At 37.5% G+C, this 27,912-nt stretch overlaps 2 protein-coding genes across 6 annotated transcripts in view; one reads left to right on the top strand and one right to left on the bottom strand.

Annotated features, from left to right (window-relative positions):
• LOC110828533 (uncharacterized) overlaps window positions 1-27,912 on the bottom strand; it is a 281,385-nt gene that overhangs the window by 76,811 nt on the left and 176,662 nt on the right. The window lies entirely within an intron of this gene.
• On the top strand, window positions 644-26,936 carry LOC110828535 (uncharacterized). Of its 3 annotated transcripts, XR_015537226.1 has the most exons (6): window positions 644-867; window positions 21,396-21,519; window positions 21,787-22,130; window positions 23,414-23,558; window positions 25,435-25,600; window positions 25,860-25,999. XR_015537226.1 is itself a non-coding variant. In XM_087356342.1 (5 exons), exons 3-5 carry the CDS (start codon window positions 21,807-21,809, stop codon window positions 26,039-26,041), a joined length of 651 nt encoding a protein of 216 aa, XP_087212468.1. In that variant the 5' UTR covers window positions 644-867; window positions 21,396-21,519; window positions 21,787-21,806; the 3' UTR covers window positions 26,042-26,936. The 3 variants fall into 3 exon arrangements, 2 of the variants coding, with proteins under 2 accessions (XP_087212468.1, XP_021917034.1); XM_087356342.1 differs by lacking the exon at window positions 25,435-25,600 and having other exon boundaries at window positions 25,860-26,936; XM_022061342.2 differs by lacking the exons at window positions 23,414-23,558; window positions 25,435-25,600 and having other exon boundaries at window positions 25,860-26,936.

Raw genomic sequence — 27,912 nt, forward strand, 5'->3', positions numbered from 1 at the left:
AATCGTCTTCGAATTTGTTGTTATCCATTCCCGCACAACAACAGTCATTATTCCTTGCTTGATTATAATTATTAAAATTATTTATTTCTTCTTTCCTTTCTTTCTCTTTTTTCTACACCCTATGCCTTATTCAACAGCTTTATTCCTAAACGGTAGCTTACTCCATTACAATTTGTTACGAAGGCTGTATACAATAAAACCAGCAACTGGCTCTTAGTCGGTTAATGCACAGCATACATTGCGTTGTATTTCCATGCCAAGCGCTTGGAAGAAGACAGACACAAGAGACTTTAATACGTTGTGCGGGACTGCATAACAAACAAATTCTGAGACAATAAACATCCACTCCGTACATGTTCAATTTAAAAAAAATGGGAAACTTGTTATATAAGATTTAATGTCGAGGGAATGAAGGCATGTATTTGTAAAAACCAAGTCTTAAACAAATTTCCCCTCAAAGTGCGACATATTTTTGCTTCCTACGAGTTATCACAACGATAGTGTGGCGTGCAATATATAACGTCTTACAGCATTAACGGCGCCCTTATGAAATTAACGGTCATATTATGTTTCCACACCCACCCTCTCCCCCTGCAGATTGGATCTCCCGCTAAACACGGAGCCGCGTGGTTTTGTCGCGCAGTTGTTCAGACGTAGAGCGACAGCGGGAAGGTCTACACACAAGGCGCACAGCCTCTCCATCTTGGTAACTAAAAGTGGAAACATTTTAGGAAATCGTCACGGGACATAACACACACCTGTTACAGTGTAACGGATGATCAACATCTACAGTGTATCCTGCGACTGCTATAACAGACAGCAAAGTTCAACTGGCCACTTCGTATCTTACACAACATGCAATTGCAGGTCAGTCTCGATTAAAGTCGAAGTTATGAAAAGTAACTAAGGAACAAATTAGAGGCATATTAGCAAAGCTTCACAATATTCTCGTGAACAACATATATAACCTTCATTAAAGATAATTATCATATATATTAAACAAATGCAAGTCATCTCAATTAATATATGCTGCAAATAACATGACTGTGAAAAATAATTTAACGTCTCGTTGGTTCTAAAATAATGAGAAAATAAACAGATTTATATTCTCGTCCGATCAGCTTTGATGTCCGCCAAAATCACGTGCGAGTCGTTTAGAACGCTTAATCTTGTGAAATGTTCTATATAAGTCAGAACGTAATTGTTATTTGATTTGTTTTCATTACATATTTAAGCAGAAGAAGGAGTTTAATGAAATGCCTTCGTTACCTTCAATTTCCTCCGAACAAAAATAGGACTGTTATTTTGTTTCCAGCGATATAATGATAGGGAGATAATTTATCGTAAATACCACTGCTAATAAAAAGAGCGAAATGTGGAAATATGCAAAGGAAATTTGAGACCTGTGCAAGAAGCTCCGTGTATGACCAGGGCAGGCTGTGTGGGAAGTATGTGCGTTGACCGTAACACAAATGACTCGTCTTTTAAGTAATCGTATTTTACGCAGCAGCGGGAACTCTGAATCCCAGACGTTCATTTAATTAAACTTACTTTCGTGTCCACTAACTTTTGTAGTATTTAGGGTTTAAACAGGAACTACGTTTTCATTTTGTTCACAACGTAATTCTATGTAAAAAGATCAATATTAAACTATGTTAAAAATAGACTCTTACTTTTCATAAACTAATTCCCGGATCCATAAAACAAACAAAACATCATGTAATTAATGAGAGTTATAACTGTAAGTTACAGAAACCAGAAAACAGAGATACATTTCGCCACATGTTATGAGCTTACCTACGTTGTAATATAAATGTCAGTCAAAGATAACTTCTGTTTAGCTTCATTACGTGACATGTTTGGTAATTAGTTCATTTATTTATTGAATTGAATTCTCTGTATGGAATGGTTCTAAAGAAAAACATGAATTATTAATTATAAACACACATGCATAAAGTGGTGACTGTGTGATATCGTGATACATTTATTTTATACTACACTAAACTTACGAAAATAAACATTTATAAGGATATCAATCTTAATTTATCACGTGTTATAAATATTTTCAATAAAAAAATTAGATATATGTTTATCTTTGGTCAGCGAATTCGCATGATATATGACATTTTAGTTTAAAAAGCTACTATGAAAATGTTAAAATTTAGTGTAACTTACTGCTTACTCAAACATTTTAAATCACAAACTGCAAAAATTTATAGTCTAGCATATTTGTCCTCAGTCCTGACTAAGAATAAATTCCAATTCATGAGCAGCAATTTTATGCTAAATAACAGGCATAGATATAGAAAAACGTAAGCATTCTATAATCATTAGCATTTGTTCACATTCAAGATACAACACATAGGCCTACAAGATGGATTAGGAAAGAACCGCACATATTATTCCCGATATCACAATACTGTCTTTGAGTCTTAAAATTATTTTCCATTGTTTTCTTGGATCTCAATAAGAGAACAGAAAGTAATGACACAACCAGACTGATCACATTCGAACAATTACAGCTGAAAGATGTGTAAAAAATGTTGTACAAACCATAAGAGAACAGAAATTTAGTAATAAATGTACAAACATATTTTAAAAATCTGAACAGGAGCAGATAAAGACAAGTAATTCGTGACGCTGAGAAAGAAGAATGGTGTATCTCAAAATACAGTGATAATTCATTGTTAGACTAGTGTTTTCACCTAATTCTATTCATAACTATAAATTATATAATTTAATTCAAGAAGCTCATCTACTTTAGAGTAATATTCTTTTAGGCTGCGACGCCGGAAGAATTCGTCACCTTCAACTAACACGTTTTGATTTTCTGTAGAAAAAATTTGTATATAAGTAATAAGTTATTCCCTAAAACGTTATAATAGTACACCCAAATGATAGTAAGACATGTTTATAATTACATACAATAACAAACAGAATTTGATTCGAGTATTATTTAATCCAATGGTCGTCTGCACAAGAACCTGTGCCGCTCACTAATGAGGTACATTGCATTTCTTTTATAGATTATAAACTTACGTTACTAAGCACCGTTAATGAAGGCGGAAAAGTTAGGACTAACAATCTGTGAAAACGGCAAGTCGTATGTTATGTGACTTCTACACGGACTCTGTCTCCCTATCATTAAACCAGTTAATAGACCGTCCATTGTGTAATTCTTTTGTACTTGTCAAGTGGATTTTGCCCCAGCGCTACTCAAATTAGCACCCCCGACCCTTCAACATACACGCATAAACAGGGCTACTATGACTTCTGTAATTTAGTTCTACAGCTGGGAAATCAGATAAATCAAATTATGTTTCCTGTTAAAAGAAGGCAGATTTAAATCACAAGTAACAACTTAATTGTACAATGTAAAATGCTTAAGAATGCATTATAACAATTTATCTTACAGAAAAATCTGTTAAAATAAATTAAATTTCCATATTACCGCAACAAAGTTTGAGATTCTAAAGAATGTGGAATAGGGTAGATGTTTGTCAGTTATGTATGATGACCGTAGGATGAGCTGCCACTAACTCTGTTAGCAAACGTGACAAATTAGTTTGCAAAACGCAGTGACAGGAGGGTAAAATGTTTATCGTTAATTCCAATGTATGAGACGCATATTTATTTTTTGCAATAATATCAGCATTTGATAAATATTACAGAAAGTGTTCCTAATTTAAACCTAAACACAGAAAGCATGAAGTATTTCTAAGACCTTCTGGAAAGTTTCTTTTGCAATTGTACTAAGAAGAAGTGATGGATCGGGTTTAAGAAGTTCGTTCACTAGTTGAACACGTTCCATAAAATGTAAGAAAGCAGTAGGTCTATGCAAATGAGCTCATGTAAGTATACATGATCACTGCAACTGATGTGAAAGATAAATTTAAGTTAAATGAATTAGAATGATCTGTTGTCTATTAAAACAATTATAATTATTTCTAGTGTGCAAGAGTCGCCTTTAAAGTCGCAACGTCATCACATCACATATTACATGTTGTAAATAGTTTTCTTTAACAAAACGACGCAATTAGTTTGAATTACAAAACAAAAAGCAAGAACAGATTTAGGCATATATTATGGCATTAATAAAATGCTAAATTTATTTATCACAGAAGTGGCTGGTGGTTAACCAGTTTCCCGGATTCCTTGAAAAACTTATAGTCCATCAGCTAGTAAAAAAGTTTAGGTAAATTCTAGGATATTTTAGAGTACCAAGAACTCTTACTTTCATAACTTCACAATCAATAATTCATTACGTAACTCATTATTTGACGTTATATAATTTGAACCACTAACAGCGTCGTTAAATAAATCATAAATAAATTAGCAATCCCTTTCCATTGTCGTAGAGAAAAAGGATTTTCGCGCTTTCTGGTCCACATTTCAGAAAGTCTCCATTCGGTTAACGACAAGAACCACTGCTGATTATGCTGAGTACTGGGCCCAAATATTTTTACAAACCTGGGTTAGCTCGTACCATGAGACAGATAATACGTAAATCAAAAGCTTGTCTATTCTGCTGCAAACAGAAGCGATTATCCAGACATAGTTTTATAAAATACAACATACCTTCATTATTTTCTTTAATAGTGCAACAGACAGGTTGAGAACAACTGTTCTGGGTGGATGTATGATTAATGTCGTGTCTTGTATTTGCATTTTGCTGTTCCCAAATAATTAATCTAAATCCTGCTAAAATAACTTTGTATCAACTTTATGTTTATGGTCATCAGAATACTATTATGATCACTGTTTCAGTTTTGGCTTGAAACCCGCCCGAGGGTTTAGAGTTTGTTTCTACTGTCTACTTCTCTGTTCTGTATCGTATTTCCTTCTTTTATGATATCAAAATTTAATTTCATCAGATGCATGTTTTCACAGTCCTCATATATTTACCTCTTTAACATTTACAGAAAATTCAGCAGATGTTATTTATTTGTAGCTCAGCAAGAAGGTCTTAAGTCATATTTAATTTGTGTTAACTTAAGACCTTCTCAACGAACACCATAGATACGCTGCAGTGAAAAATATTTATTAATTACGAATTTAGTTCAAAATTCTAGGACGAATAAAACCACAAAAGGAGAAACTTCACAATTCACAAGCTACTTCTGTTACTATTATGGTCTATAATAAAGGGCATTCCGTTGGCGAAACACGTATGACTACTGTAAGAACTGAATGGTCATTTATTTAACGACGACTGCTTTGTTATATATATATATATATATATATAATTATTTATTATATTTCATCCTGTACTGTTGTTCAGTGCTTGACTGTTATTAGCCTTACCTGACTGTTGTCAATCACTTAACTAAATGAATTGAATTGAATATATATATATATATATATATATATATACCGACACACGGGAAAGACTACGATTGTGGATAACGTTTTGGGACAAAATGTGGAAGCGCTCATCAACTCATCGCGGCATTTTCCTGTAGAGGCTAAGGGAAACCACAACAAAACTGTCAAAATAAATATCTCTTGGCCGGGACCGTACTTGACAAATGAGGAACTCATACAAAATGTTGGAGTAAAGAGACGACTTGTTAAATTAAGGAAAAGTTAAAATAGAGCAGTTAAGTATCAGTTACGTGGTGCAAGGCATAGTATATGTATATAAACAAACACAGCCAGAATTCGACTGCCTCGGAACTCGGGTAAAATATATAAAACATATTTTAATTACAGTCAAGTCTTGGACAGGAAACGACTCTGCTTCAAGAGGGCTTCGATGTCTGACGTCCCAAAATTACGTGTAAACATGAGTCAACATGAACCTTAAATATCCGTAACTTCTTATTTGCCAGCAAAGCGTTGTTTGCAGAGCACTTAGCCTACTTTGCCACGCCTTTGAACGGATACTCGCAGATGATTTAGGCGCTCGCACATGCTCTCGTGATGTAAAAACAGCCTTGCTTTCTAGATCATCCTCACAGGCGTTTCAATATTTCATCATAAAGGCTGACAGCCAAACTGAGCAGAGCACATCGGGGACAAAAGGATGAACCGGTGGCGTAAACTGATAGAGAAAATGAATTGTGCTGACAGGAACGGGAACGAGACTGAAATAGCTCTTTCTGTTCTGATTCAGAATTTACTACAAAACCATTTCTTATACATTATACTGCACTGTTCCCCCGTTACAAGCCCATTACCTATACAGGACAACACACGGCAGCGTATGAATCTGTCACTAAGCGACAGTATCGAACCTATCTAACCTAATCCTTCGGAATCCTAAAATATGCAGCGACATCTGTTAGTAACTGTAGTATTTATACACAGAATACGTCTAGAATAGTTTTAAAAATTTCCCGTTAACCTATTTTCAGTGCACACGATTTCCCCTGTTCGTTAGATTACAAGTCACGCAACACCGCAGCATTTGTTCACGCAGGATGAAGTAAGGTTCAACTTTCTCCCCTGTCAAATATCCGCGCGGCTTCTTCAAATTCCACTTATTACGTAACCGGTGTTTCAGTTTTATATCAAAACTGTGAAACATTTGAAGCGCCTACTCTACACAGAAACCTTACGAGATTACCTCTCCAAATTTGCATGTAGCTTCCTCCTAAGTGACATGGTCACATATCAACTGTAGGAAACAGAATCCTTACTTTAGGCAGAATAGCGTGAGTTTTGTTGAAGGGGAAGTAAAACCACGCCCGTTGTCTCTTGTTACCGGATTTTAGCACATAAATTACAAAGATTAATGCAACATTTAGAGAAAATATGAAACCTATATATACGCCAAAAGACCCGAAAAGGACTCTCAAGTAGAAAATATTGTCACTTTAAAACAAATGCGTACGTAATATTGGATCCATTCCAAACTTGTAAATGTGAACCTTTGAAGCACGCTATAAAAGTCATAAAAAAGGAAGAGGATGCAAGGGGATTTCAGATATGACGCGTGAATTACAATGACGGAACAGAAGGAAAAAAGGCGTCATCTGCCAAGTCCCCCTGAGTCGTGTTCTCCGCCATTAGTAGCCACCCGTCACCTAGCAACTTCGCTTCACTTTGCTCGCAAAACAAAGACTAAACAAGGAACAGTTCATCAAATCATTGAGTGATAAAAGTCTTTGAAGGTAACTAAAATTATGGAGTTAAGAAGGATGGAATGGAGACAAATACGAGTACTTGACAACGCAACCCAGGCGGGACACCTCGCAGCGCGATGTGCTGGTACAGAAACATCAATATCGGGTTCAGTACTAACAAATTCAAAGTTATTAGGCAATTACTAGACCACTGGTCCCAATCAGCCTCCTATCAAACGGATACAGGATTCTCCTTCTCTTAAAGTAAATGAACCGGAGCATGAAGTTGACCACTCACCTTCACTACCATCGGGGTCTAGAATGCGTGGAATTTTACTTCCAAGGTTCCTACACACCTTCATAGTGTAATGCCTACGAGAATTGGCAATTATGACATTTACCTCTGAACACAGAACTGGCTCCTCTGTGAAGTGGACTTCTGAGTCAATGAGGGTTAAGTGGCAACTCGAAGTTCATCCAAGCCATTATAAGCTTTACCATCATAGTGGACAGTCAGAAGGAGGCAGTGAAGCATGAACCACATGTTCTGCCTCGCATCGCTTCAATCTATCATCTTCAAAACCCACGATTGGGAGGGGAGCAGTTTGCATAATCCTCTGAGGCACGCGGGACCATTACGTAACGCAAGGGCATTTGCCAAGTTGACCATGGAGCACAGCGCTAACTTGTATGCATGGCTAGACGTTAATGGCGATGTGGGATTTACATGGTGCTAAAGACCATCAGCCACATTTACGAGGCAGGATAAAACAGTTCTCAAGTTGACGGTAAAATTTGCGATCGCGTCTTCAAGGAACAGTTCACAACCATGAGGTCGGAAATCGGTACAGCGCAGAGAAACAAGCAATCACTCACGCCTCGGTATTTACGTGTCCCGGGGTGGGACTTCCGACACCGACTACCATGACTGACGGAAAATCGTTATTTATAACAAATATCTAAATATCCGTGATAATATCTTTTTTCGTGCACAGCAGTTATGATAGCCACTCTCCACTGCGCGAGACACACCTAATGTAACCATAAAGACGTAGGCAGTATGTTCCTCCGAAACGTTGGAATCTACTTACAAACGACGCTGCAACCCAGAAGCCTAACATCGATATAAAATACACGACGTATTTCGAAAGGCATAGCCAAGTGCTGCTTCATATTCGGAATGTCCCGAGTCCAGATCTTAGACCGGAAATAAGCTACCCCGACTTCCTTTCGTGGTTATTCTCAGTACCTCCAGGAAAATAAGTCTCGATCACTTCATTCCAGATTTTTCCAATTAATTATTCTTCAATCTTCCTACCGTTCGAAGCAATAAAGTGTGAACAAGTGACAGCATCGTTAAATAAATCATAAATAGACAAATAAATAAATAACTGGAGAAGCTTTCAATCCGTCTTCAAGCGAATGGGTGTCCTTCTTCAGAAGCTAACAGTCGCTCAGATAGCCAACAAATTACTCTCCTTTTATGGAACGCGAAGTTTCATTACCGAGTTCACAAAAGTCCGCCACAGATCCCGGCCCTATTTTATTTGCTAAAGGTATCTAGCGTTGAATGATGTTGAGAGACATTACGTACAACGAAATGGAAACATACAGGAACGTATTTTAACGTACAACTGGCATTCGTCTGGATGAACCACGGGAAGAAACAAAGTCGGTCAGGGCAGCCAACTTTCCTGCAAGAAATCGAAGGACACCTGTCTAACTTAAATTAGTAGTGAGACCGTCGCACCAAGCTGCTCGGTTTAATATTGTCAACACAAGCGTAGTCAAATGAAATATTATTGCTGTAAACAAGAGACACGCCATACTTAATAATTTTACACAATTATAATTAGGTACAATTATTAAGTTAGAAACAATACTACTCATCCAAAGGCTGTGGTTCAGCAACCGATCGACTAGGCCAAACATTTCCAGGATTCGATCCAACAATTTATTCTCTGAAAGTACTCACGCGAGCACTAACTGGTAGTTCTACTCTTACTGAATATTTCATTCAACGTCTGCTATGGGTACTTTTCCATTTACCTCCCCTGACTGTTCTCTAATTATTCTGAAACTAAATATCACGAACTCAATCGTGCAGTGTGGTAATGAGCACTTCTGCCCCGCAGTCGAGGAGTCTCCTGTTCGAATTTCAGCTATGAGGCCGGCTATCCGACTGGTTCATTGATGGTATTCATTAGTCCCTCAATACATCTGACATTAAACACGCCAGGACCGCTTCTTACCTAGGCCTTATTAATTCATAGCACACTATTATGCACCTACTCAAATCTATTTGACGTACTAAGCTGAAGAAAGTTCTTAAAATAAGCTAATAAACAAAACTGACACTGCTATATCGGCGCATAAGGCGCATACTTAGAAAATGTAGTCAAACGATGGAAATAAACATATCTTACAAATTAAACTGCTGATATAACGGATGAAACAATATTTAATGGAGCATGCTTATATAAATGTAACTTTTAGTGTAACATTAATATTACACATACAATTTCTTTTCTGTAACGAAAATAAAATATGTAACTTCCGAAGCAGATTTTGAAGTAACAAATTAAATGGAATATACTATTCTTCATTCTACAATACGCTGCTATGATACGGCAAGGTCAATCGATTTACTACTTAGAAAGCAGACAGGTGGTGTTCGTCAGAACATATGATGTCTTACGTCATGTCAAACATATATCTAACATGATTGTGTCATTTCTTCGTTTTAATTAATCCAGGAGCAATTAATCTTTGATAATAAACAGCCACTAAGCATCATATTTCACGTACGAAGATTATTTTTCAAAAAGTTAATAAAAACATTAAATTACTTTAAAGAAGTTTCCCAGTACTTGACTGAATCTACTAAGAAAACCACGATAATTCTAGACCAGAACATCCAATTTACGGGCTGAGATTCAAACCCGAGGCCTCAAGGAAATAACACAGGAATGTTAACTACTACACTGTCACTCTCGTTATTCCATTTTAATGCATCATTTTGTGAATACGCCAAAACAATTTCAATAAATCGGCCATACTCCATCGACCGACAGCGTCTCTAGCACACGGTTATGCGAGTAATATAGTAGATTCTAAGCAAGTTTAATATAATTCTTCTTCTTCTTAAAGTGCCTATCCGTTCCGGATGTTGGCGATCAGCATAGAGCATGCTTGATTGTACTAGGGAATTATAATGGAGTGGTTTCCCGTTGTCTTCTCCATCGCAGTATCACAACCGGTACAATCAATATGTGATTGTCGCCTGTGAATATCTGGTGACGGGCCTTTAGGGAAGTCATTCTTCAATAGCCTCGGCCCAGAAATGACATAGCTGCTGCCCTATGCCATCTACCGTGACCCTGGTAGAGGGACCCTTGCAGGTTGCTACCCCTCGGGTCAAGGGGAACCCGGAGTTCGCGTAGGCAGGGGCACTCACTTCCCTGAAGTAGGACTATCTCCGAAGAGAGTTCCTACCCGCTACCGGATTTAATGTAATACGATAATAAAATATTGTCCTTTTACTCAGAATTGATTTAAATGCGCTCCTCTTGATAGGAATGAATAATTAAAATGGGAACAGAGCCAAATTTCAACGTTATTAGTACAAAGGGTTTAATGCAACTGTCTGCACGAGTGTCACGTTGAAAAACAATAAATCTTATCATCTAGACACTGTAGCTAACACCAGTGCAGTAAACTGAAACAACACACAAAGTAACTATGTCTTGTGTCAGAATTACACAAATTTTACGCTTGCTTCCTCAGATCCTTGATGATGTTATCTTCCCATCTCATTCTTGGTCTTCCAAGTGGCCGTATTGCAAGAGGTTTCCGTACCGAAATTCTGTATTCAAGCCTTGTTTCTTCCAGCTCATCGCAGTCTCCTATACTCCACAATCCTAAATATGTTAGGTTGCTTTACTTTATTTACCAATATTCGTCACGAAGATTCTCATTGTGTTAGAACCCAAACCGGTCGTCACGCGGACGCATTCCATCAACTGATATAACAGACGTAAATCTGAGATGTAAATAAATTTAGAAATTGAATCCGAGACATTTGTAAAGTGAATTAAAATACTATGCGGACTTTAAACTTAAATATGATATGCATATATTATTGCTAATACTTTTTTCTTTACCGTTGCATATATGTTTTCGTGATAATCCATCAACATAACAAGCGTAGTGGTTTCATGTCAACTTTCGTTACGCTTCGCCTGTACGCTACTTTGCTGCAGACTCGATTACCCCGATAAAACACAGGTAGCAGGGCGCGTTCGACGTGACGTGACATTACATCAGCACCAGCTTTCTTCTGACCTCACACGATGTGCCTCTGTGTCACGAACATCTGTGTGCGAAAGAGTGATAAGTAGGCCCTTGTGATATGAATACGTGATGGAAATCGAATATGGACTGAATGAAACTCGAATTTTTATAATGGTGACTGGAAAAAAAGTATCGGTAAAAAATATGTTTATATTTGTCGGTTTGAATTCATACTTTGCTTAGATGTAAATCGTGTCTTGTTCATTGCAAACAATGTTTTAAAAAAGTGCAAACCCACGGGGCGTCACAAGCCAAATGACCAACACGGACATTTTCACCACTGTGAGAACCTCGAACCTCATACGGCATGACCTAAGCAGGTGGACATCTCACTCACGTCGTGTGCGTACTGTTTGTATGCTTAGTTGACTTGAGAATGTTTATTAAATTGCGTGCATATGTCCGTAGAGAACGCATACGGAAATGGTACCTGTGTGCACCATAAAAACATTTATGCTGGTTTTGAGCCACTGGAAGCAAACGGGAAAAGATAGTCTTAAACATCGCCTGTGCGCTCAGTGATACAGCAACTGCGTGGGATGTAATTTCGAACTCCGTTCTGGTGATTAACTTTTTCGGACAACCATAATAATCTACATCAAAAGTGTTAAACCGAAACCAACAGATCTTCCTGAAGATATATGCTTCCAGTACAATCTCATATAGCGGCAAATTCTTCTCGTCTGAGGAAAGAAATATTATCCGTGACTCCGATTAAGGCCACGCCCATGCAAGCCGTGGATCAGGCTTCACCTATCTGCTGTTAAAACGTCTACACGGCAATCCCAACTGTTACGTAATTTATTTATTTAAAGACGCTGCATCAACTACAGAGTTGGTGTGAAACCGAATGGTACGGATTATGACGTACTGTAGGTAAGCGCTTCTGTGGTTGTATATATAAATTCAGAATCCTACGTTTCTCACAAAAAAGAATTCTTAATGTCAGTATTCTGAAGGACATGGGTCACAAATAAATAATTCTCGAGTTCAGACAATACAAGTTTACTTTTCAGAGTTTCACCTCAAGAAGGATCTCAACGAAAATTGCTTTGCTAAAAATACATGCCACAAAAACCTTTGCAGCTTTAAAAATAATTTCCTTCTATTGTCAAACTGAATTTCCGTTCCTCATGCCTCTTTCAGAAGGCACAATTCCATTTTAAACTAAAATTATAAAATGTACTTCCTTCTGAGAACCAAACAGTTTATGTATGCAGCAGTCAACCTTCCTTTATTTACATGCAAAGAGAAAAAGTGCATAATTTGCGTATATGAACCGCCTTGTCAAATAAATCGTGCGAATCGACATGTAATACTATTTTTTTTAAGTTTTAGTGCAGTTGTACCACACTTTGTTCGCTTCAGACTAAAAATATTTCTAAATTCAGCAAGTTCTACACATAAAATAATTCCATGGGAACGAAGTTCTTGAAATAAATGTACAAACGGAAGTTCCCTGTAGTATTTCATGTGGAGAAGACAAGTTTTATAAAATACAATGGTCATAAATAAGGTTTAATATTTAGGCACACATACAGGCAAGATAGGACGATTATTTACTACTAAGTATTACCAAAAGGAATGTCGGCCCTATTTCTAATTGTTATTTTGACAAGGTCGATTTTCATCTTTTGGTTTGTAATGCCAGCGTTTCGGACTAAATAAACGCCTCAGTCTTCAGGGGAGGCAGCATTTTTCTCCGATATTTAATATATACCTAAGACTCCACACAGCGTTACAATTCAAAACAACACTGACATCTTCACCGCGGTGAGAAATTCAAGTTTCACATAGCACTAGTGTCCAATACGACGGCCACGGAGGATAAAGAGTGCTAACACTCTGAATCAGTGCAGAAGTGTAAAACTGAACAAGTATATCTCAATTTATCGTCGCAGAACTGACATAACTATCGATACCACGCAACCATTCATTTGAAAAGGTGAGGTTATTTTGTTACTACAAGAAAAATAAATAGCATTAGCAGTACTGAAAGAGATGGCAAATATAAACGATAAATTTATTATTGTTTCGATGGGGTGAGACTACGTCTCTGTGGAACTGCAGCCCAAATGAGAACATTGTCCATCCCCCAGATGATACACGAGCGAATATACAGCAGCGGCCGAATGGCATTAGCAGGAAAAACCCGAAGACTGAGAGAAAAACCTGTCCCAGTGCCACTTCGTCACCACAGATCCCATGAGAACTGCCCTGGCAGCAATTCCGGGCTTCGGCGATGAGAAGCGACGACTACCCGCCTATGCTATGACTGGTCCCATATGTAATTATAACCAGATATTATCAATAACCTGACGATACAAAAGTTGGGAATTAAGTTGAAAAAAGACGTCATATAACTGGCAGACGACAATACACGTGTGGTATCACTTGTGAGGTCACCGGATAACCTACTTGCTGGAAAGTCATTGATCGATATGAAGAATGTTTTCACGTGTAGAGAGGCTAGAAATAAGGTGACGGGTGTTATCCACTTACTCGACAGGGAAGGCAAAGAAAGGCTCTTGTTCAGTGTCCCGCCATCACTGATTCGGACTGTCGGATCGATAGTGTGCCTTGATGTACATGAGTTCATTTAATAAACGTAACACTGAACAGCTGAAAGAATCGTTTATAAATATAATTTGCTACCTTTAGCACGAGTTATTTGTGCCAATAACTCTATCAATTAACAGGTCTTGCGTTATAGCACTTAAGGTTGGATGGGGGTTCGACATCTGACTGTTTCGTGAAAAAAATCTAAACACAACACCAAGGTTCTAAGGCTTTGTTTCTTTACTTTTCTCATAATATAAACTGCTTGAGAGTAGGGTTGAATGTCATGTTATTTCGGATAAAGTAATGAATCTATGATTCCATAAATTACGGTAGTTCTTTTAACTACCTTAGCTACTACCGGCTTTGTAACTCGTGCAGACAGGAAGACAATATATTTATTAATACCAAACGCGTTCAGTGATGTTCAAACCTCTACGTCCGTAACATTTCATAACAGTAATCTCCGGAATGCCTGTCATATTACTTTGCAATCCAGCGGACCTATACCCCACCCCCTACTACACGATAATGTTGAGTTCTGAATCACAGTACAATTATTGAACCAGTCAGCTGTGGGTCAGTGATCAGTGGGCAGTAAACCGCTGGCGGCTGGGAGGAATTCACCACACGTCAATAACAACATAAAACAGGTTACACATGAGGTTCTGCTGGAAAAACACGTATGCCTGGAAGCATATTCAACTATTCGGTGCTGAAACGGCTTACGGCTCGTATGGTAACAATTCTTTTGTTGATTGTAAGGTCATTAGTTTACATCGCATTGTGGTATATGACGTTTGTATGTTAATTACTTTAAATTTCGTAAACACAACCTTATATTGTTACTTGATATATTTCCTCATTAATCTCATCTATCCATAAATTTCATAGAACACATTCTGGTTTAAATCCCTATATACCGTTATATGCTAAGTACTAGAATATCTTTTACAACCCGTAACAAGAAGCATGGTGGTAAAGGGCATCATGGAAAATGTTGTCATGCATTTATAGAAGTACTGGCCTTTGATCCTCTACATCAGTCCTGAAGATCTCAGAGGCCTATATTCAAAAGGCGAGTATCTGCCAGAACAAAAATGATCACAAAATCACACTGTTCCAAGGTCGCCGGATATTACTTAAGCCACAGGCTTAACTACCTCTGTTGACCAAAATCCTCTTTAAGAAGCTGACAGTCGCTCATAAAGTCATGTATAGCCCATCTTTTATCGGTCCCGAAGGTTCATTATCGTGTATACAAAAGCCCGCCACCGATCCCTATCTAAAACTATGTGGATCAGTCCACATCCTTCCACCTTATCCTTTAATACCTACTTTATTATTATTCTATCTACACTTAGGTCTTCCGAGTTGTCTCTTCCCTTCAGGTTTTCTAACAAACATTTTGTACTCACACAAGACAAAAGAACGAAAAAGTTTAAATTCTCAAATCCGTGAAAATGCAATGAAGAATGGTGACGGATTGCGAGTAGGAAAGAATATGGTTCTATGCTCTAATGGACTGCATAAATTCAGAAGGCCAGACCATTTCTGTTTTTTTCCCTTTTCCATGCATTAAAAATGAAAAGTACAGTAATATTATTCCATGGTCGGAAAACAAAAATGTTCGTTCTGCTTGTAAATCTATGTAAGCAATATGCATGAGAAGGCACGAGGTACTTCCATGCAAGCCACTTAGAATTAATTCCAATCCTGCTTACATACGAATCCCATCGCAAACTTGCAAATATATAAATATTTAAGTTGTTTGTAATATGATTAGTCCATAAACCTGTGCTACAGAGTTGGAAATAAAAGTCTTTGAACTCAAACAGCTCAGATGATTTTCTACAAGGCAGCCGTGAAACAAAGAACTGTCAACCTCAGCGAATGTATCGCAGCCTGTACCGTCTGTCACATAAATTTACACTTAGATTAAACTTCGAGAAACATGGAAACACCAAATGATGTTGGTATACTTATTCTCAAAAGATCAGTATTTTTAAACGAAGCGATGCTCTTAAAACATTTTCGGTAGAATGGTTTCTGCAAGTCAGACTTGGCTCCCAGCCCATTAGTATGGAGTCCTGCAGACGGAGTGCCGCCACGGCACACAGCGAAAGCGTTTCTTAGTGCAAAAATGAAGTAATTCAAATGTGTAGACAATACATTGATGAACATGTAAAATCTCCATCTAAGTATAGATCTGAATTATCTGAATTTTGCTTAATAAAACCTAAAATGTTTAATCAGTCATCATGTTTGTAATTTTCATTTATTATTCGCCGTAATGAGTTTCACAATGGCCGCTGACATTCTTAAGCGTAAAAATTTAAAAGGTGTCAAAATGAAGAACACTCCAGCCGATATTTCTAAACATTTCATGTTAATGTGTGCAGTGGAATCAATGAGGAAACACACGCAGTGTTCACAAGAAGCTCTCTTAATTTCAAAACCATAACAAAGCTTGACTGTGTGGGAAATTCCTTTGAAATCACTACTCGAAGACGATTTAGAAACCATTCTGTGAAGAACTTCAAAAATATTGAAAGAATAAGTTTTACTGCGTAGTTGGCGCTGCAGTAAACACGGACGCTTTTGTGGACATCGAAATGTAGCGGAAGTGCAGGCAACTAACGAAAGATTTAACTTAATAGCGTTGTCGATTTAATGCTGTCAATCTCAGCTTATTATCTTGTTACGATTTGTACCCAGATGCTGTCACGAGTTAGTGTTCTGCAGAGAGCAATACAAAAAATAAAAATAAGGGAACATACGAGAGTTTCAGTCGAGATTACACTGAGTTATAACACAAGCTGCTTTGTTTTATATACATTTTTTTTAAAATTTAAATCTCACGAAGTTAATTTTCATAAATCATAGGAGTATTTATATTTTACGAATGTTTGGACTTTCGTTAACGACATGTAGAACTGACAATGTTTTTAATTGTACTAAAACAACAGGCCAAATGTGAACTTGAACATTAGAGAATACAAGACGAAACACGGTTTTTACCAGAATAATTAACAGGAAGCAAAGAAATCACTTGGTGTTTAATGATCGACAAGTGATAAGGTTTCTTACAATCCCCTGTATCAAATCAAGGCAGATGATAAGCATAGCAGAAATATTAAATACTAATGAATTTGGTAATATTATTATTGGGTTGATATCTACAAATAAAAACAGTTCTGTAGCTGTTCACAATTTTAAAAAATTAATTTATACTGAGCCAGGTGCCAGTAAGGTAATTGTTATATTAAATTGCTACGGGTGGAATAATTTGTGGTTGTCGATATAGTTATAAGAAAGAAAAGTCATGAATGCCACACTTAGAGTGCATTGCAGACAAACCAGTATTGCAGATGTAAACTATCATAATTGTTTGGATTTAGAACTTTTAGTGTTTTTCTTTCTACGAAACTGAGCCAACGAGTAATACTGTTTCAAGATGAGTGACAAATATCTCAGAAGGAACTGAAATCACATCTCGTGCTTTCGTTGTAGCAACGCCAAGCCGCTGAGTTAGAGCGTTAGGGCACTGGTATCCAAGGTCGCTGTTGCTATGAAACTAAGGCAGGAAGGAAGAAATAATTATGTACATAGGAAAGAATATAGAAAATTAAACAATGGGTAGTTAAATTAAATCATCAAGGATTGAATGAAAAAACAAAGAGATGTAAAAGAATAACACGGAGACATAAAAAGAGCTTTCATTAATACAGTAAACTGAATGTAAAAAGCGTGTGTTGCCACAGTGGTATTTATGCAGTTCACACTAAGGCTACGGTAAAACAATGCACAATGAGACGCAGACTACAGTACACTAAGACAAAAGACATTCACCACTACACTTTTTGTTTACACTTCATTACTGCAAGTTCTGTAGACTATGTGTTAAATATCAGACTATGTGAATTTATGTTGCCATAAGCATTATTCATCATTTACACCGCCATCGTTCATATTTTACGCTACACAGGATATATCTACCTGGAAATACTTACACGTATTGAGAGATTAATTTATTGCATACAGCGTTTTCGAAGTGGAAATAACAATTTAAATTAAAATTAAAAAACTTACTATTCTCATATTACTATTATAAATAAATGCAATAAATATTTTTTCAGCGTCTAGGTGTTGTCGCCCTTTGAAATTATTTCTTGTTTTATTTCTAAATCCCTTTCGTATTATAGGCCGGCGTTGGTAACGTTATTTCATATTCCTGGATTCCGAGATTTTATTTACCTAACTCCACGCTATATTTCTTATCACTCGCGCTGTTTGCGTCATTCAAATTCCATTGTTCCTACACAGGACAGCGTTGGTTATCAAGCTATTGTATTGGAAGCTTTCAAATCATAAAATGTAGCTGCCTTCTATACTGAACTGAAATGTTATGTTAACTTATCCTAACAGACGTTTCAGACTTCTAACCCCTTTTGTATATGTGGAATAACTTTCTCGGCTAAGTTTAAACGTAAATGCTTATAGCGGATGGCGTCTGTCCTGAAGGCATTCGTGGGTTCTGTCTATTCTGTTACACAAGTTTCAGGGTAGTATATCAAAATGGGCTTCCGATTTCTTTGATTGTAATCACTCTCCCATACTTTTCAATTCGTTCAGTTGATATAGTATCATTAATCTGCTCATGGATAAATCAGATGCAAACACTTGTAACTGTATGAGGGACTGGGGCGTTTTACATTGCGCCTGCAATTGTATGTTTAGATTACAAGCAACAAAGAGGTGTCGGAGAAGTTGCCGCTCTATCGCGGCGTACTCAATGAAAGAAACGTAGATAAGCAGCATGTGGTGGAATTTACTCTCGTCTGTGCCATAAGTACACGGAAAGTAGCTTTGATCTGGTGACCAGGTTTTATACACCCCTAGAATCCTTTGAGATCTCAGCAGAACATGCATGAGGTCAGGATGAAACTAATGGCTTACTCAACTCACAGATGTAACTTCATCCCTTCACCCATATACAGAGCCTTGCTAGTATCACACAAAAATAATGCGTTCTATGAGAAGGCAACTATTACGCAGACAGCGTTATGCAGTTGTTCGTGATATTAACAGTGCGACTGTGTTTCCCTTTGCTAGCCCGCTGGCTTGTATCAGTGGTTCTCAGCCGATTTAGTGCGTTTCCATTATCAGAGCAAATCGTCGATGAGGAAAACCGATACAACCCAGAGGACAGGCATTTTTATTCTGTTTCTTTGGTAAATGGCTATTTATCTTATTAATAATGCACACCTGTGTTATACTAGAGTGGATAGATAAATATAAATTTACCGCAATATTTCAGGATTTATGTGGCACCAAATATTTAATTACATGTTTCCGTTCTAATATTTTAAATTGCACTATATTATATGTAAAGTCAAGCTTGTTACACACTGCGCTTTTTCAAAACATAAATTTCTAATCTTCATATTTATTCTGTCACACTTGTTATTTATTATTCGCACCTAACACCGTATCTTACTTTTTTCTATGAACTATAATAAATATTACAACAATTTAGACAAACGAAAAGCATAGTATTAAGACAGTACAAAATCCAAACACACCCATTAATTTACAAAAGTATTAAGCTTGTGTTTCTCCTTTAAGTGACAATGTTCGACAAAAAATTCTTGTGCAGTAGGAGTTATATCAGACTGACATAAACCAAATTCAAATTAGACCAACAGCTTTCGTGCAGGCTTCCAAAATCAAATGTTGTCAAAATACATCAAAGTAATTCTTCGACGATACGTGTGGACGCACAGGCACGATTTCATACAGTACCTTCATTTTAGGATTTTCGCACAAAAGAACGCTTCAAAAATGTACCGTAAAAACAGGCTTTTTTGAAACTGTACAGCAATTTATTGCAGAGTATGTAAAATGAAAATTTGATGCTACTCATTCTGTATCCTGTGATGTGAATCTGCAGCAACTCTGTTCTGTCCACCAAAGTTCCAAATGCTCGAATCTGCTTCTACTCTATGGTTTTTCCGTTTTTTATTACAACACAAAGTTTAAATGAAAATGCTTCACAATACACGCTGGGAAATGCTAAACAAACTGGTTTCAAAATGAATTATGTACACTCTCCCCCCCCCTCCCCCCGTGCAGTGGCATTCATTAAGAGATCGCATTCTAGAGGAAACAGTAGAACTCTTTATTTATTTTATGCACACAAAAAAGGTAGTGCTTCAAAACCATCACTACGCCAGGTAACAGCCCTGTTCGTATATTTTCTCACTGAATAAATCCTCGTAATGCAGCCTACTCTAATTGATATGACATTATTATCCTGCCATGCAGATGAAGAACTATTACATGATGATCAGTGGTTTCCATATAAACTGTTAAACCAGATGGCACATATGGTTACCAATGGACTTAAAGGGTTTAATGGCATCTTGGATGGGTTATTTTTGATTTCGTAACAACACAGTGCAGCACTCGACAGAGCACTACAATTTATTCGCTGTTTCAATATTCATGACGCTTTTAGAATCAATTAATGAAGTCATTTGTTCGTGAAAGAAAGCATTTGAGATTAAACCGATAATGTTTGTCAAAATTACATATCGGGAAATGAGTTTGTTGCATTATAATTGCGTGTGTGCTTTATGTCGGTCCTGTTGTCCCCCCAGTCCTGCATATTCATAACCCCGCCTGTCAACGTTTAACATCTCACTATCACTGTACGTGCAACGTTTGAACACGGCCCACCCTACCACTTCACTCCTCTCACAGAAGAGACAATTTCTATGCAGGGATAGATATTACTTAGTCAAATATTAAACTACTGAAAGTTAAACAGAACACAAGCATGGAAATAAACTACATCAGTCTCCATTGAAGCTTTGTCAGTCACTGTACTATGACTACTTAAACGATTAAAATAATCTTCAAACGAATTCGAACACAAAATGTATATGCAATAGTAGGTCCATACAGAACATGCAATAATAAAGTAAAATAATATTCACGTGTTCAATTCTGACAAAATTCCGGAAGAGTTTGTGTTGTAAATTTCAGTAATGTAGCTACACGGAATTACAACATCGCATTTATACCATGCAATCATTTATTACACTCCATTGGCTAGAATAATTTCATTAGTCGCAAACACAGAGGTCCTTGCTGCCCCCATTATCACGGCAATGAACCTGAAACGACGGTAAACCTCTACCAGATTACACGGCGCTACAGCCCAGAAGACAGACACTTTCGTATTAAGAAGTTGAACACGGAACTAATTTAATATTTTAAAATTCAGTTCCTGTTTAGACTTCTTCTCAAAGGCAAATCATTTCTGAGCACCAGCCTCACAGTTACGGCAATTGTCCCACGAGATGTTGACCTTGGTATTGGTTTCTCACCCACTGCATTGTTTATCCGCAGTTCTGAGGTCTGAACTACGACAGTTCTGTGCGCGACGGCACACTGGAACCTATCGGGGCTTCGCATGGGAGTCCTAACCACCATAAAGCGAAAACCACAATTAACGATGGCTACAGGGTCACAAGTGAGTATATATAACTAGTCTCAATTTATTATTGCAAATTAACACGAATTCGAAGTGTCTTTTTTTCTTCTTCTTGAGCTTATCGGTCATTTCCCTGCATTTAATGGAATCCGAAGTTAATTATCGTATTCAGAAAAATCCACAATTATTCCCTACCCAGAACTATATAAGCCGTCTTACATCTTCACATTCTATTTCTTAATTGTTTCCTCTTGTTCACCTACGTCTCCAAATGCACTTTCTGTCAGTTATTTATTTTCTCCGCAGGAATATTTCCTCAGAAGCTGATGAGAAATTTCAGCAGCACAGAATTTCCAGAGCCAGTTGAACGCGGAAACCGTCCTCGGCCTCCTGCACTGGCGCCGACGCTTCCAACGTCACCTTCAGTCTCTCCGCCCCCACTGGGAGCGGGGGGAACATCCCCCATTGTCGTCCGGGCTGAAGAAGCTCTGATCGTACTACTGGTGTTGGTTTTGTGGATAGCAGCCATTGCCCTGTTTTTTAACCGGTGGGGCAAAATCCGTATGTTGGAGCCTTATCAGCCCAAGTTCCAGCAGCAGCACAGATCCAGCTGCCCCATGGTTGATATAAACGGCCCTATTGGACTGCAGGTAACTGTCACATACTCCGACCCAATCACATGCAAATTCTGGGGGGGGGGGGGCGATAAAGCACGGAGGCGGACGATGTTCAAAGTACCTGTTCTGCTTGTGACGGCCCGATGAAATTCCGCGTGATATGCCTTGCCATCTTTCTTTCTTTCTTTACATTCTTTCGTGTGTTTATCTCCACCCCTCTTTCTCCCGTGATCCTTTCTCGTTTCTGTTATACAGAGTGATTCAAACTTCTGGTACATTACTTAACGGAGGTTGTTTGGAATATCATTTGGAGCATAAAATGTAAGTTTTTCCGGATTCGCCCCGTTTCAGAGTTGCGACGTTCTTACATTGATGCCCCTTTATCTCTGCGATTGTCAATTTTTACGAAATAGAAATACTTTTTAATCTAATATTTTAACCAATTTCCTTGTTTCCAATGGAAGAAAGACAGTAAATTATGCTCTTTGTAGCATTTTAGGGTACTTATTTCTTCGTATAGCGGGGACTTGTTGCCTGTACTACCATTCCAGTCTGATACATGCTCTTCAACCAATTGTGATTCCACAAACTCTCAGAGCACAGCCTACATCAAACGGACACAATAATACAAAGCGACATCAACATAAAAACGTCGTCACTCCTGAACGGTGGTGAGACTAAATTTTTTTTTTGCATTTTCTATTCTTTATCTCCAAATAACAACCTTAAATGCTGTACTAGACCGTGTGTCATCATTTATAAACTTTTTCGTCACCCATATTAGTATTTCTCAAATCAGCCTAATGGTAGGAATACCTGCAGAACAGAATATTTTGCCATGTCTCAGCCGAACTAAGTCGCCTTTCTCAAGGCTTTCGCTAGCAAACGCCCACAAATATCGCACTTGTTTATATAAGGCATGGAAGAACCTTGCCAGCACGGCTTTTATGTGATACTGATGATTCAAACTAGAAGCAGCACGACTGCTAGTTGCGGGATAATTCAGATGATTTTAGCCTCAAACAGTCTTTCCAAGATTTTCCGGCTAAAATATTGTATAACCTTCTGTTTTCCAGCATGGGCGACATTCCCTACACATCTATTTCTCCTTGATTTCATAACCGTAACAATATCAGTGATAAATAATACAGCAGAAATATACATATACGTACTTCCGTTAATGCATAAAAGAGCGATTAACAAAGTATAATTAGCACAGGTTGCGAGGTTTACAGTAAAATAAACATACAAGCGTGGCGGTTAGTGTGTTCAGACATAACAGGCGCGGAATGCCATCGTCCTCTGAATATTTCTAGATGGACGATCCTAACGGTGCTAGACAAACGGATCCTTTGCGCCATGCCGATTGTTTATCATGTGACGATACGAAGCCTTTCTTAGATCATGTGAAAAACAGAAGTGCGGTTCATGGCGAGAGCTGGCCAGAAGACAGTCCAGGTGGTGAGTATATCGGTGCGGAGGCTAAAGACATGCTCAGCGGAGACAGTCCTCTGCATTATTTTAGCTCCACGCTGATAAACTGTATTCTGTGCACATACACGCTCACTAAGGACTGCACACAAGTGCTTTGACGCTATCAGAGTTCTTGTAGTCTCAAACACTGTTTCTCAGCGATATTTACTAATCTGTGGTTTTAAACAACACTGTCAATAGCTGAAGTAATATGGCGTTATGCAGGATAATTAGTGAATGGAAAGGATATTGAAGGAAGGTGCCATGACCTAATTTGAGGTACTATCCTGACATAATCGTGGAGAAACTGAGGAAAATCACAGAAACCTCAGTCAGGATATACGGTGTCCGAGCCGACATTTTAGTCCAGGACCTCGACCGAAACGAGAAATACCTACACTGTATCATTATAATAATTAGCATTTGTTTTTATATTTTCTGTACTTTACCGTTCAAACTTCCGAATGAATCAATGGTCTGTATTCTATTGCTTGAAGTTTGAGACTGTGTATTGAAGGAATGCAACTATTTTCAATATGATTTTTATTTGGGGGAGGGGGGAGTTGTCTATTTCGTTTAGAGCAAACAGGACCCTGTGGCGGTAAATGGAACACATGTGTAAGACTTACATAAACATTTTCTTTTAGACATGATAAATAACAACTACTTTTACTGGGAAAATCTCCCTGTATATAAAAATCATCTTCAAAAACTTCGACGAGCGCTGTGAAAATTTGTTTGTCTTTCTATGGACGCAAATTCGAATTTAAACTTTACTTTGAGGATTAGCTGGGTGATGTCCCCTTCGCTTTACACGCACAAGTAAACTCTAAAAGTTTCATTCAATTAATGACCGTATTCCATACAGATAAGTTCAGATGAATGTTCAAATCTTTGGTAGCATTTTAGGCAGAAACAGACCAGAATGGCTGTAAACAAATTAGTAACAGTGCACAAAATGATTCTACAGAGTGGGTGGGAAGTAGGTAGGCATTGAGAAATGGTTATAACCTCTATATAAACCTATAGCGATTATTTAATGCCTACTTACTTCCTACCCACTCTGTATAGGTCTGTAGGCTGTAATAAGACAAGTGGATCTACAGGAGAAGGCCTACTTGTTTGAGTGGGTTCAGTCGCACTCTGCACTGGCACTTGTCAACTTCGTTAAGTAGCGTCACTCTGAGCACACGCACTGCATTTACACTGCTCAAAGTAGTCCTGCACATATACTAGTTTTCATGCCTGCTTTACGTAACAAATCTTAAATTCAACGATAATATTACTACATTGATTCTACAAATGCTATAATTAAAAAAAATGTTACTTTAATCAGTACTTGAACTTCTATTAACCAAATATATTTTTATGAAATTTGACGTTCTTGCGGCAGTGAAGAAGTCTGTGGTAGTCTTGTAGGTTGCGACGCCCTAAAGGTGGAGGCAGCATGTTCCCAGCTAGAAGTAGACACGGCGTTACAACACACAAGGCCACCATAAACAAATACCTGATCTTCTAACTGCGGTGAAGATCTCCGTGTTTGTCTTCTGGGTTGTAACGCCGTTTAGAAACAAATGTTTTGGAGGCGGAACACACTGAATCAAACTTCAGGGCTGAACGAATACGTTCCACCAAAACGCTGGTATCTACCTACACGTTCACGTGGAGTTGTAACCTAGACGATCAACATCGACGTCGTAAAACAAATTTTCTTATTCCTTCTTCATCCATACTGCAGTTTTCGATTAAAACGTGGTTATTGATGGCTTATCTTTAATGATCAAGACATTGTCGAGCTATTGGTATATGTACCGCAGTTTTAAAGCCGATAACTGAAGTCTATATGTTACATGCAATATCACAGGGATGTATTCAACAAGGCTTCTCAACTACTCTTGTATGCGGACTTGTGTGGTTCACGCTTATCATGCTGGCAGGGGTAAACGAGAAAGTCAGTACTGACGAATTCAAATGGGATCTCTGAACATATTTCGACAGACTGAGGATCAAGACATGGAATCGTTCGAATGGTAATTTATAACTACTTAAATTTTAACTTGTGGGTAACTTAATGGCCGCACTTTCATATGGTTATAAGTTGAACTGTTCACCAAATATCATTAGGATGATAAAATCACGGAGGATGACATGGACGGGGTAAATAGTACACGTGGGGAGATTATGAGAGCTTAATACTCTACTAATTTCTATACATACTAGGACAAATATATTTTTTCCTACAACGTGAGGGCTATGCGCAACTTCTAACGCCTTACTTTCTGTTTCCAGCACCGCACTTTCTCCAAATTCAACGTGAACTGCATCGGCGAACCGATACACACCTTGCACAGACCCCGTCAGAACTCAGTTTTCGTCGGAAGCTCGGCTACTATGGTGACCTTGCCTATGAACCCTCCACGGAAGACCAAATCTGCAATGGATATACAGACACTAGTGCTAGCAGAATGTGAACCGGGACACTCTGGCACCATCTTACCTATGACAACAGTCAGCCCTGCAGGGAGTAGACGTCCATCTTGTACCAGATTGGATTCAATCCATATCACGAATGTGTGAAGGAAATGCAGAAAATGAACTCTAAATTCTGTATTCATAATATGTCTATAAAGTACCGATATTTTGCTAAGATATCCCATGAAATAACATGTAAAAGCTCGGTTTTTATTCTTCGACAGCTGAGAATCTGTGAGTGAAACAGCTCAATGTTGGCACATACCAAACACAGACAGTCACATGAAGTCTAATCACGATATTACATAGTAGGGAACAAAATACTACAGCGTATGAGTACGTGTATCGAAGTAAAATTACTGACGTTTCGATATATTAAAATCATTTAACATATATGTAACTAAATGTAATCGATGACCCTCTATACACAATATATCTTCTTATTACGTCAGAATGACATAAAATATTCAGGGATACCGAAAACTAACAGACAGGATCCAAGATTCCTGTATAGGGTCACATTTACTTTTTGAATATACATTTATTAAAATAAATTATCAATTGCGTTATATTATATTCACATACCCTTCAAAATTCCTATTATTTGATCGTTTCAAAACAGCACAACTATTTAAATCATTATAATTTAACAAATCTGGATAAAATTGTAATAAGAATGTTCACATGTGATAATTACAAGAAAAGTTATTTCGTATTTGTAAATGTTAAATTGAGTGTTCCCAATATCTTGAAACAGAAATCTTGTAACGAAATACGTGTTTAATTGAGTAGATAAAACCCTACATTTATTTATTATGTAAGAAATAATTATAATGTTACAAGGAATACTGATTATTATCTTTGTCAATATAAATAGGATTTTGAAGCATAGAATTAGAAATGTGTTATTTATTTCTCCCTTAATACCAGAGATAAATATATTACTGTAAACAGCGAAATAGGACAGAATCAATTCTAGAAAGTTAATCTACTAAATTCTTATTCTCAGATGTAGTGTGATTTAAACAAACATTGCCCAGAGGCTAATGAGACAAATTATGTCTGGCACACTTCGGCGCCGACAGTTCCATGCTATTATTGGTAGTTTAAAAATGGGCTGTAGTTTTGTCTTCACAGGTTCGTGAAGAGCTGCGGAATATACTTAACTGCAAATTACTAATTCAGTGTGAAGGCTTATCTTTATCTTCATTAATTAACGCTGGTCCCAAACAATTTTTCAGCATTTGTGAAAAATTAATAATAATATTATATATCTTCAACATTTTAAATGAAAACACTTGGATTAAACTAAATTACAGAGTTGTGTGAGAAGTCCATTTATTACGTGATAGTCATCGCTATTTCATGGGTAATTTCACGAAACAAACCAATGATATAACAAAAAATTAGTTCCCACGTAAGTAACGAATTAATAAATTATTACACAGTGACTAAATATCAATCTATATTCATTGCAGATGAAATTCCAACAGTGCATTTGTCAACAGCAATCAATCATGAGACTGAAATCGGATTGGATTATCCTGGCCTTAATTTAACCATTTAACTATACATGCCACCTGTTTTAACAGTTTGTATCTCTACGTTTGGCCACAGAGCATATTTGTGGGCTTCGTGCAATTCTCAAAACAAAGAAGTATTATTTCCCCAATCTTTCTAGTGGAGACGCTTCGCGCAGAGACATATTTTGACAATAATATTTATCATCAGACTCTTTGTAACAGTATAACGATTAAATGTAAGCCTATAACACACGTTAAAGTTATAATAAATTCCAAAGCTAAAATCTTATTCCTTCGTCTCCATTTACGGGTTAGGCACTCTGTTAAACTTAAAATGACAATTAAAC

The sequence above is a fragment of the Zootermopsis nevadensis genome, unplaced genomic scaffold, assembly GCF_977971745.1.
Source record: "Zootermopsis nevadensis isolate Lab colony 2312 unplaced genomic scaffold, Znev_1.0 Znev_ptg000027l, whole genome shotgun sequence".
Taxonomy (NCBI): Eukaryota; Metazoa; Arthropoda; class Insecta; order Blattodea; family Termopsidae; genus Zootermopsis; species Zootermopsis nevadensis.

Coding starts and splice junctions, on each gene's coding strand:
- LOC110828535 (XM_087356342.1), top strand. CDS start 21,807: ATGAGAAATTTCAGCAGCACAGAATTTCCAGAGCCAGTTGAACGCGGA. Junction 22,131..23,413: donor ACGGCCCTATTGGACTGCAG/GTAACTGTCACA, acceptor GAATATTTCTAG/ATGGACGATCCTAACGGTGC. Junction 23,559..25,859: donor GCCAGAAGACAGTCCAGGTG/GTGAGTATATCG, acceptor TTCTGTTTCCAG/CACCGCACTTTCTCCAAATT.